Source organism: Orycteropus afer, unplaced genomic scaffold (genome assembly GCF_000298275.1).
Source record: "Orycteropus afer afer isolate SDZICR_OR568_19922 unplaced genomic scaffold, OryAfe1.0 scaffold00007, whole genome shotgun sequence".
NCBI classification, from domain to species: domain Eukaryota; kingdom Metazoa; phylum Chordata; class Mammalia; order Tubulidentata; family Orycteropodidae; genus Orycteropus; species Orycteropus afer.
In genome coordinates, this window is record NW_006921594.1 from 12152794 (window position 1) to 12165369 (window position 12576).

The 12576-nt window shown below is 36.2% G+C and overlaps 1 protein-coding gene across 1 annotated transcript in view; it reads right to left on the reverse strand.

The window, feature by feature from the left end:
* Positions 1-12576, reverse strand: part of LOC103200565 (B cell receptor associated protein 29) — a 147265-nt gene that overhangs the window by 64210 nt on the left and 70479 nt on the right. The window contains 1 exon segment of the mRNA XM_042781394.1: positions 1337-1445. Within this exon segment, the coding sequence (XP_042637328.1) occupies positions 1337-1445 (109 nt within the window).

Consider the following 12576-nt stretch of genomic DNA (forward strand, 5'->3'; position numbering starts at 1 on the left):
GAGTTTATTTTCATATAAATGATGAAACTTCTCAACTATGTCCAAATCTTTTGGAATTGTTAAAAAAAAGCAATAGTACCAAGTATGCAAGACTTGAATGAACAGCTATATATATGCCACCTTACTGAGAAGGGAACTTATTTTTTCATTTATTGCCTCTAAACTATTTTCCTTTTCATTTTAAGTGAGGAGTAGGAGGTGACTAAATAATTTTGTATCACATGAAATAGTCTCCCATTGATTTTTGTTTTGTTTTATAAAATTAACTTTTATCTTCTGTTCTGTCTCACACTGAAGTATTCTCTGATGAGGTAAATTCCTTTCAAACAATGTAAACAGATATTTAGTAATAGTAAGTTATATTCAGGGAGTTTCTAACACACTGATACCTCTGTAAAGAAAATCTAAACTTATAAATGGTATAAAGTAGGTTCTTGACTCAGTCCCTGAACATTCTCAAATTTACCTTCAAACAAAAAGATTTGAATTTGGAGATGGTCTATGCACTGGTCATTACCTTAACTCTGACTGCATACATGCTTCCCCAGTATCTGGCCAACATCAAGGATGTATGTTGTATGCAGGCATATTGCCCAGGGATCAAGTCACAAACTTACTCTCAGTTTCCTGCGATAACTCTGGACTTGGGGTAGGGGTATCTACTTTCCTATGTTATAAGGCTGTAGGCAATAATCTGTTTTTTGATGAAGAATGAAAAAAAAAATATTATCAGAACTACTTTTAGAAAATATAGGAGAGGACTAGTTGCCTTCAAGGAAATGGAGTTAGGATACACCACCCCAAGCCAAAATTACAATGAAGCTTGGAAAGGGGCATTCAAACTCTCAGCTGATGTTCCAGAGAGGGGCTACTCCCATACCCGTTCATCTCTTTTAGAGAACTTTTTCCTTATGCCTAACAGGAAGGATATATTAGGGCTTGAGAGAAATGATGTTTTCTTATAACCAAATAGTCCCCCTGTGATTGCTTCTCTGAAAGAAGCAATATATGATGATGGAAAAATGTGATTCATTTTATAAAAACGTGTTTACATGCAACTTTTTGGGAACATGTCTCTTTTGCGAAGTCAAGGAACATCTGTATTTACAAAACAGATCTGGAACACCTACATGTTTTTCTGTATAACAGAGGATGTTTGTCTTTGCTGAAACAGTGTTTTATCTTTGTATTTGAGTAGGAATTTATAAATAGGTCATTCTTGATATTTTAGCCAGAAGGACATTCAGGCATTAGTTTTGTTTTAGGGAAAACAAAGTGGTGTAACAGCATAATATCATTCTAGCCTTCCCATACTTGCACATGCACAAAACATTACCATCTGAAGTTTTCTTTAATTCAGTCTTCAGTTTTTCCTGGTCTTCTACTAGTTTTTTATTTTCTACTTCCAATACATGTTGCTCTCCTTTGCCATAGGTTTTCAATATCTATCATAAAAGAGAGTTATAGGAATAAGTAAGCTTAAAATGTAATATCCAGACATTCTTACAAGAAATGAGCTAAGTAACCTATTTAAAATTATTGGTCTGTATTTTATTCTTTGTTCTTTTTAGCATTTTATAATTTTCTGCAATGCGTTTTTGTGGTCAGAAGCTTGATAGTAGGTACACACATAATTTTTTTTTTTTTACCTTATGATGGCTGAAATCTCTGTAATGAAAATAACCAGTTTCTGGCTGGGCTATAATGAAAATTGTATTTGCCGTATTTAGGTAAATAATGTGAATCTCTTTTCCAAAATTAAGTGTGTGATATAAATCTAAGGGGAAAAAAAAAGCAAGCAGTCCTGAGGATGACACTAATTGGAATATTACTTTGTTCCAACTACTGAGCTGTCTACTGAGACCATCTTTAAATGGACAAGCTCATAAGAGAAGAATTTAATATCATCACGGTGGGGATGGCTAAGTGGAAAATGACAGCGCTATCTTTATGCTTGGAAAATTTGATCTTATTTTCATTGAATAGTGTCTAAATCACTTTTATTCAACAAATCTTTCACAATATTCTTTATATTTTAAAATCTATTCTGGTTTCTGAAGGGTTATTTTATGTTTATAGCCTATGTCTTCTAAAACCAAAAAACAAAACTCACTGCCATGGAGTCGGATCGACTCATAGCAACCCCTCTTTGGGCTTCCGAGGCAGTATCACTATGGAAGTAGATTGCCCAACCTTCCTTCCGAGGAGTGGCTGGTGGGTTTGAACCGCCAGGCCTTCTGGTTAGCAGTTAAATGTCTTAGGCACTATGCCATCAGAACTGCTAGGCAAGAAAAATGAAAATCTGAATAGTAAAAGAAAAAAACATCATAGAGTTGAAATTTCATAATCTGTATGTCTGTATGGAAACCATAATTGCTTGTAGAATTAAGAAGCTAGCCTATTATCTTTAAGAAATTTCATAAAGGATTTTAAGTTACTAAGAAAGATAAATTAGATTAATGTTTGAAAATAAAATATGTACACACAGGCACAGGTCAACTGACTAAATAAACTGGCAGCAACTTGATACTCAGAGTTTCCACAGTTCAGGTAAAAAAGCAACTCAGGACAATTTTAAACAGACTGATATAAGAGAAGAATTTTTACTTTAGTGGAATTCCTTTTCTAATGTAAACTGGTATATTCAACAAACAATATCCATGAAGTTCGACTGAGAACTAACAATGTGCTAGCATCATACTATGCAAGATTTATAATGGATGAAAATACAAGATAAATATGGTCTATGCGCTCAGGTAACTTCAATCTAGTGGAAACAGTAAGACAAGAGCATAAAAAAACTGTGGCACAGATCCAATCCAGTACTACAGTACAGCTCAGAAAGAACTGAAGTTCTAATGAATATGTTTTATGATCCCAAGAAATTTTTTTTATATAAAGTACATGCTGAATTGAAGAAAATCTATACCTTCCCAAAATGAAAACAAAAAAATTTATTTTAAAAAGCAGGAACAAGAAAACATTTTTCCCTAAATTTCTTTAAATTTGTTGCCCACTAAGTTACTTCACTGAATCCAGTTCAAAAAGTCTCCACTAATTACCAAAATTGGAACCAATGAATAGCAGGAATGTTTACACTGACTGCTTGAATTATTATGCCACTGACTTGGAAAAGTTGGATTTGTGTCACTCTTGTAAATATCCTTTCATTACTGCACCTGTAAACTTGTCTAAATTTATTATGTGTAACTTGATGCTGGAAAACACCAAGAGTCTTCATGTTTGAAATTCAATAGCTACTAGTTGTAACAATTCAAATGGTTCACTGTCCCAGCCAACTTAACCCACTTTAAGAAAAAAAAAAAAATCAGTGAGAAGTAAAGTCATATTACTCTTGTTATTTTAAAGTAATTAAATTAAACGCTGATTGGTAATTATAAACCTGTATGCATTAAACAATATAGTCCTAAATATGTGAAGCAACATTGACAGAACTGAAGGGAGAAATACGGTTGTATAGTAACAGTAGGGGATTTCAAAACCTTCCTTTCAATAATAACAGATAGACCATCTAGACAAAAGATCAGTTAGGAAACAGAGGACCTGAATGACACTATAAACCAACTAAATCTAACAGACATATATAGAACACTAGAGCTAAAAGACATATATATAGAACACTTTACCTAACAACAGAAGAATGGATATTCTTCTCAGGTACACATGGAATTTTCTCCATGGTAGGTCAAATGTCAGGGCAAAAAACAAGTCTCAAAACATTTTAAAAGACAGAAATCATAAAAATTTCTTCTCTGACACAAATGGAGGCTAGAAACCAGTAACAAAAGGATAACGGAAAATTCTCAAACATGTGAAAATTAAACAATACGCTTTTAATCAAACAATCGTTCAAAGAAGAAATCACAAGATAAATTACAAACTACTTTGAGATAAATTAAAGTAAAAACACAACTTAAGGGATGAAGAGAAGGCAGTGTTCACAAGGAAATTTATACTATCAATGCCTATACTAGAAAAAAAAAATCTCACCAAGAAACACATGAAGAAATGTTCAGGACCATTAGCCATCAGAGATGCAAATCAAAACAATGAGATATTATCTCATCTTAGGAATAATAGCAAAATTCAGTAAGACAGAAAATAACAAACACTGGTGAGGATGTGGAGAGATTAGGACTCTCATACCCTGCTGGTGAGACTAAAATGATACAACCACTGTGGAAAACAGTATGGTGATTCCTTAAAAAGTTGGACATAGAAATACCATTTGGTTCAGCCATTCCATTACTAGGTATATATCATAAAGAAGTGAGAGGCAAGACATGAATATGCACACCCATGTTCGTCAGAGTACTATTCAGAATAGCAAAGAGACAAACAACCGAAGTGCCCATCAGCAGAGGAATGGATAACCAAAGTGTGGTATATATGCACAATAAAATACTATGCAACACTAAAGCATAATGTAGAATTCATGAAACTCGTAACGTGGATGTACTTGAAGGATATTATGCTGAATGAATAAGCCAATCACAGAAGGGCAAATACTGTATTAGTCCACTACTGTAAAAAATCAAGGGAAGGTTTACACATGCAAGGAAACTTTCTTTGTTGGTTACCTGGGATGGGAGGAAATGGGAGGGAAAATTGTAAGAGACAAGTACTGATTTGGGTGAAGGGAAAGGCAATAAACTAAAAGCAAGTGACCATAGTAACACTAAGGAAAAGTAAGACACAGACAACAAAGATAAACACTTTTACACACACAATAATACATTATCAGTAATCACAAACATTAACCTATGGGTGGATACATAATAGACAGGATGAATGATCAGGTATGTCTAGGTATATATGACCATATATAAGTTTGTCAGACAATATTTCCACAGACATATTTGTATGTGCTATAAGAACATCCATCTATATATAATAGAGCTAATGGGGCAAAGTTATGATAACTTTTTAGCACAGCCAAACACCCTGAGGGTCCTGGGCCCACAGGCTTAGAACTATGGTTGCGGGGGACATCAAGCTCAACTGGTATAACATGCTACACAAAAATATTGTTCTATATCTTACTGTGGTGAGTAGCAACTGGGGTCTTTATGCAAGCAGACATCTAAGATGGAACAATTGGTCTCTTCTCATCTGAAGCAAAGAAGAATGAAGAAAACCAAAGACATATGGAAACAATTAGTCCAAGGGACTAGTAGACCTACATGACCCTGAGACCAAAAGAACTAGATGGAGACCAGAAGAACTAGATGGTGCCACTGTTAACCACTTGGAAAGGGATCAGTGTAGGAGATCCTGGATAGAGTGGGAGGAAAATGTGGAACAAAACTCAAAATCATAAAAAAGACCAGGCTCATTGGTCTGACAAAGACCGGTGGAACCCCCAAGATTATGGCCCCCTAATCACTCTTTGGGCCTGGAACTGAACTCACTCATGTGGCTTCCAGTAAAACAACAGACATATATGTAAGGTGAATATTTATACACCAGGTAAGTAGACTCCTTAGAAAATCAACCAAAGGAGATCCAAAGGGCAGTATTTGCATAGGGAGATAGCTTAGAGGAGAGGAATGCATAGGAATGAAGGACACTGGGGAAAAGGTAACCACAGGGAAGAGAGCTGTTACATTATGGGGATTGTAACCAAGGTCGTGAAACAAAATGTATATGAACTGTTGTATGGAAAATGAATTTGTTCTGTAAACGTTCACCCAAATCACAATTAAACAGAAAAAAAATCTCAAATTAATAACCTAACTTTACATCTTAAGGTACTCGAAAAAGAAAACAACCCAAAGCAAACAAAAGGAAAGAAATAATAAAGATCAGAGCAAAGATAAACAAAGTAGAGAACAGAAAAACAACAGAGAAAATCTATGAAAGCAAAAGGTGGTTCATCGAAAAGATCAATAGAACTGAGAAAACTTTAGGACCAGAGAATGAGAAAAGAGTGTATGCGCTCATGCGTGTGTGAGAGAAAAGATGCAAAAAACTAAAATTACAAATGAAAGTAGGGACATTACTACTAACTTTATAGAAATAAAAAGGATTACAATAAAATACTAAAAACAACTGTATGCCAACAAATTAATAATCTAGAAGAAATGGACAAATTAATAAATACACAAATTAACCAAAAGTTAAAACCAAAACCAAACTCATTGCCATTGAGTCGGATGTGACTCATAGTGACCCCTCCTTGGGTTTCCAAGGCAGTTTCATTACAGAAGCAGATTGCTCAGTCTTCTTTCTGAGGAGTGGCTGGTGGGTTTGAACCACCAGCCTTCTGGTTAGCAGTCAAATGCGTTAGGCACTATGCAATCAGAGCTCCCAACCAAAAGTTATTCAAGAAGAAAAAGAAAACATCAACATAAAAGGCAAAGAGATTTAATCAATACTCAAAAACTATACAACAAAGAGAGGTTCAGGACCAGATAGCTTTGCTGATCAATTCTACAAAACATTTAAAGAATTAACACTAACCTTACTCAAACTCTTCCAAAAAATAAAAAAGACCTATCCCCTAACGCATCTTATGAGGTCAACATTGCCCTGATACCAACACCAGAATCTAAAGATACCATAAGAAAGAAAGGTACACACCTTTAACTCTTATAGGAACAGAGATGCAAAAAGCATCAACAAAATAACAGCAAACTGAATTCAACAGTGCATTAAACGGATTTAATCCACTACCAACTGGATTTATCCCAGGAATGCATGAGTTTTTCAACATAAGAAAAATAAGCAATGTAACACATTATATTAACAGTTCAAAGAGGAAAAAAAAACATGATTATTTCAACTGTTATAGAAAAGTCATTTGATGAAATTCAGTATCTTTACATGAGAAAAACACTTAACAAACTAGGATTAGAAGAGAACTTCCTCAACATGATAAAGGTGTTTATGAGAAACCCACAGCTAACATCATACTCACTGGTGAAAGCCAGAAAGTTTATTTCCTTAGATCAGGAAGAAGACAAGGATGAACACTTCTGCCACTGCTTCAACACTGTACTGGAAGTTCCAGCAAGAACATTTAGGCAAGAGAAAAAAATCAAAAGTATTCAAATCTGAAAGGATGAAAAAAAATTATCCCTTTTAGTGGATGACATGATCCTATATATAGAAGGCACTAAGGAATCCACAAGAAAGCTATTAGAGCTAATAAACAAATTCAGCAAAGTTGCAGATTAGAAGATTAACACACAAAAATCTGTTGCATTTCTATATACCAGCAATGACCAATCTGAAAAGGAAGTTCAGAAAATAATTCCATTTGCAATAGCATCTAAAAGAATAAAATATCTAGGGATTAATTTAACCAGGGAGGTAAAAGACTTATATGTGGAAACTACAAAACATTGCTGAAAGAAATTAAAGATGTCCAATTAAATGGAAAGACATTCTATGTTCATGGATTGTTTTTGTTGTTATTTGCCATCGAGTCGGACCGACTCAGAGTGACTCCTCCTTGGGTTTCCGAGGCAGTATCACTACGGAAGTAGATTGCCCAGTCTTCCTTCCGAGGAGTGGCTGGTGGGTTTGAACTGCCAGCCTTCTGGTTAGCAGTTAAGTGCCTTAGGCACTACGTCACCAGAGCTCCTTATTCATGGATTAGAAGACTTAATATTCTTAAGATGTCAACATTACCCAAAGGGATGCACAGATTCAATGCAATCTCTATCAAAATTCCAACAGCCTTTTCCTACAGAAATGGAAAAGCCAATTCTCAAATTTATATGGAATTGCAAGGGGACCAGAAGATCCCAAACTATCTTGGAAAAGAACAAAGTTGGAGGACTGACACTTCCTAATTTCAAACGTACTATAAAACTTCAGTAAATAAAACAATTTGGTACTGGTATTATAATAACTGACACATAGACCAATGGAACAGAACTGAGAGTCCAGATATAAACCCATTATTAATTATGGGCAATTAACTCTCAACAAGTTTGTCAATTTCATTCAATGGGGAAACAAACAATAACCACTTCAAAAAATGATGCTGGGAGAAGTGGATTTCTATTTGCAAAAAGAATGAAGTCACACTGCATTAAAAAATTAACTTAAAATGGACCGAGAACCAGAATATAAGAAACAAAATCTACTGTTTTGGTTACCTAGTAGAGCTCTGGTATTTAGTTTTGTTGCTCACATCTATTGGTGTTTCCTTTGGGAAAATGAAATGTTTTGAACAAGATACAGGTAGTAGTTACATAATATTATGAACGTGTTAAATGCTGCTTAATTGTTCACTTTAGTTAATTTTATATTATGTGAATTTAACCTCAATAAAAATAGTTTATTTGTTTTTCACAATTATTTAATTTCATTAACTGAAGACCAGAATGAAAAGGGCACTAACTACCATCTGGAAACCATTTTATAATATAATACAGGAAAGAACCCCCATCTGTCTGTCAGTGTTTTGTACTGTGATGGCTTGTGTGTTGTTGTGATGTTAAACCATATGCCACCAGCATTTCAAATATCAGCAGCACTATCTGTCCTGGGCAGGTTTCAGCAGAGCTTCCAGATTAAGACGAAGTAAGAAGAAAGGCCTGGAGATCTCTCTCCTAAAATTAGCCAATGAAAACTTTATGGATCACTAGAGAACACTGTCTGACTTGCTTGCTTTGGATGTTTATCAAGTTGATGATACATCAATCACTAGAAGAGGGCATAATGTTTGATGAAGTAGAGAGCCAAAGAGGGGGAGGAAGACTTCAATAAGATGGAATGGCGTAACAGCCATAATGACTGACTTAAATATGATAGCAATCATGAAGATGATGTAGGACTCAGCTACATTTCATTCTGTTGTAAATGTGGTTGTCTTGAGTTATAATCAACTTGATGGCATCCACCCATCATCCATCCATCCACCTACACACCCGACTACCCACCCACCTACCTATCTATTAGAATGAAGGGACAAAGTAACATGGTTAAGAGTATGGATGTCAGAGTTAGGTTGCTCAGGTTAAAATTTTAGCTCTGTTACTTAGTAGCTGAGTAATTTCATGCAAGTCACTTAATTTCTTTACACCTCATTTGTAAAATGTAGTTAGTAACATTATCCACTTCATGGGGTTGCTGTGAGATTTAAGAGTTAATACTTTACTATAAAAAAAGAGTACTTATGGCAAAATAGTGAAGCACGCAGCTGCTAACCAAAAGACAAGGCTTTCTGCTTCTGGAAAGATTACAGCCTAGAAAACCCTGGGCAGTTCAACTCTATCACTGGGTTTCACTATGAGTTGAAAACTGACTTGATGTTGCCTGGCATCATTACCACCTCCATAAAGCATGAAGAGTCATACCTAGTATAGAGTGTTAGCTATTATCAACAGCTACTTGAGGCCTAGACCATATGAGATGACTTGCTTTAGATCATATTTTTAATTATTAGGAGAATTGGGACTAGCACCCAAGTCTCTCAGATCCCCAGGTAATGCTCTTTCCACTAAATAATATAAGTCTGATAGAAAATGAAGAGGCATTTTGTCAATTTTACCCTTCTTCAGCTAATATCCCAAAACCTACACTGAAGTACCTTGATATGCAATGAAACAGAAGTTGTCTACAATATTCTCCTATATGGTCCTGGATTACACTATGGACTCAGACAGGATTTATGTCTACCCAGACTTTGTCCCCAGTAAATTCTGTGTCCCTCTTTGATGATACAGGACCATTGGCTATGTTCCTACTAGAAAGTGAGCAGGGAGGGCATGGAACCAAAGAGGAGGAAAACAAGTAAACCAAAAAAAAAAAAAAAATGCTGGGGATCAAGGAATTAGTAGTGATGAAATAACTTTCCTTTCAAAAGTAATAAACTATCTCTGAAAACAATTCCAGAAGAAAAGTCCTAAAAATGTTTTGAGGAAGGTATTTATTTAAAAGATAAGACTAATTTAAATTAATTATGGAAGCTCTGGTGGCGTAGTACTCAAGGCACTTGACTGCTAACCAGAAGGCTGGAGGTTCAAACCCACCAGCCACTCCTCAGAAGGAAGGCTGGGCAATCTACCCCCGTAGTGACACCACCTCAGAAACCCATGGGGGGGATTGCTATGTGTTGGCTCTGACTTGAGGGCAGTGGGTATGGTATATATTGGAAACAAATAGTATAAAACTTTACAAAAATAATTTCTATCAAATTCTTACTGCTGAAAACTAAGAGGAAAAACTGAAGAAGAAAGAAGCAGTATTCTTGTAAGAGTTACAACTTGATACTCTAAGGTGGCTGTATAATTTTAAATGGAGATAGGTACACCATAAGCCTTTGTATAAAATACAAGCCTGTGTGCTTTTGAGTTTAATCATATATTAGCCACAGCTTTAAGGGTTTTGTTGTTTTTACTACTGTGAAATGAGATCAAAGGACGGAAAATGAAGTGACTAACATTCAGGTACAACATGAAGCTGACAGTGCTGATGAAACACTCTCAAAAGAGTGTTATAACATTTATTGCTTGTTTTTGAATCAGAAATACCAAAAGTTTGATTTTTAAGATCCATACTACATAGAACAACTTGTAAGACATCTATGGATCAATTTTTTTCCAAAACAGAACTAGACAAAAGTAAGGATAAACTAGTGCTTACTCTCTAAAAGTTTCCTTAAAAGATGCCTGCTATAATCAACCCAAAGAAACACTTGACTTCTGTGTCTACAATAAAAAATACTTTGCCCTTATCTTTGTTGTTGTAGTACTAAGACATGTAAGTTAAAATGTGATCTTTGAATAGGTGCCATGATGATAGCCCATCAAATATAAGTTCTTATGATTAATTTTGCCTTTTTTAAAAAACAGATTTTAGAAGGCTTTATATTGTACCACATAGCAGTTAATTATTGGCAGTTCAAATCCACCAGCCACTCCTTGGAAGGAAGACTGGGTAATCTACTTCCATAGATTTACTACTGCCTTGGAAACCCAAGGAGAGGTCACACGAGTTGGAATCAACTCTATGGCAGTGAGTTCAGCTTTTCTTTTTTAAAAAATAGCTACATTAAGGAGCCCTGGGGATGTAACAGTTAAGCACTCAGCTGATAACTGAAAGGTTGGCAAACTGGATTCCACCCAGCAACTCCATGGGAGAAAAACCTGGAGATAGGCTTCCATAAAGATTAAAAAAAAACAAACCAAACTCACTGCTGTTGAGTCAGATCCGACTCACAGTGACCCCTCCTTGGGTTTCCGAGGTGGTATCACTACAGAAGTAGATTGCCCAACCTTCCTTCAGAGGAGTGTCTGGTGGTTTGAACCGGAAGCCTTCTGGTTAGCAGTCAAACGCCTTAGGCACTATGCCACCAGAGCTACTCCGTAAAGATTACAGACTAGAAAATCCTCTGGGGCAGTTGTACTCTGTCACATAGGGTTGCTATGATTCAAAAATTCACTCAATGGCACTAACAACAATGTTGTTGTTTTTAGGTGCTGTAGAGTCATCTTCGACTTGTAGTGACCCTATGCACAGCAGAATGAAACACTGCCCGGTCCCGTGCCAGCTCCATGATCTGAGCTATACTTGAACCCACTGCCACAGCCACTGTGTGAATCCTTCCTGTTGAGGGCCTTCCCCTCTTTCGTTGACCCTCCACCTTACCAAGCATGACATCCTTCTCCAGGGAATGGTCCCATCTGATAACATGACCAAAGTAGGTGAGACGAAGTCTGGCCATTCTCACTTCCAAGGAGCATTCCTGCTGCTCATCCAGGACAGATCTGTTAGTTCTTTTAGCAGTCCTTGGTACTTTCAGCATTCTTCACCAGCACCACAACTCAAAATCATCAATTCTTCTTCAGTCTTCCTTATTCATTGTCCAGCTCTCACATGCATATGAGGTGACTGAAAATATCATGGCTTGTGTCAGGCATATGCTAGTCCTCCAGGAGACATCTTTGCTCTTCAGCACTGGAAAGAGCCGACTTGCTCAGTGCTATACATCATCTGATGTCCTGACTGCTGCTTTCATTGGCATCAATTGTAGAACCAAGCAATGTGAAGTCTTTGACAACCTCAATCTTTTCTCCATTTATCGTGATGTGGCTTATAGATCCAGTTGTGAGAATTTTTGTTTTCTTTATATTGAGATGCAATCCATACTGCAGACTGTAGTCTTTAATTTTCATCAGTAAGTGCTTCAAGTCATCCTCAGTTCAGCAAGCAAGGTTGTGTTGCCAGCGTATCACAGGTTGTTAATGATTCTTCCTCCAATCTTAATGCCATGTTCTTCTTCATGTAGTCCAGCTTCTCAGATTATTTGCTCAGCATATAGATTGAGTAAGTATAGTGAAAGGACACTACCCTGACGCACTCCCTTCTTGACTCTAAACCATGCAGTGTCTCTTTGTTCCATTTGAATGACAGCCTCCTGGTCTATGTATAGGTTCTTCATGAATATAGTTAAGTGTTCTGGAATTCTCATTCTTCTCAACGTTATCCACAATGTTATGATCCACACAATCAAATGCTTTTGCATAGTCAGTAAAACACAAGTAAACATATCTTTCTGGTATTCTTTGCTTAAGGGAGCTCTGGTAGTGTAGTGGCTAA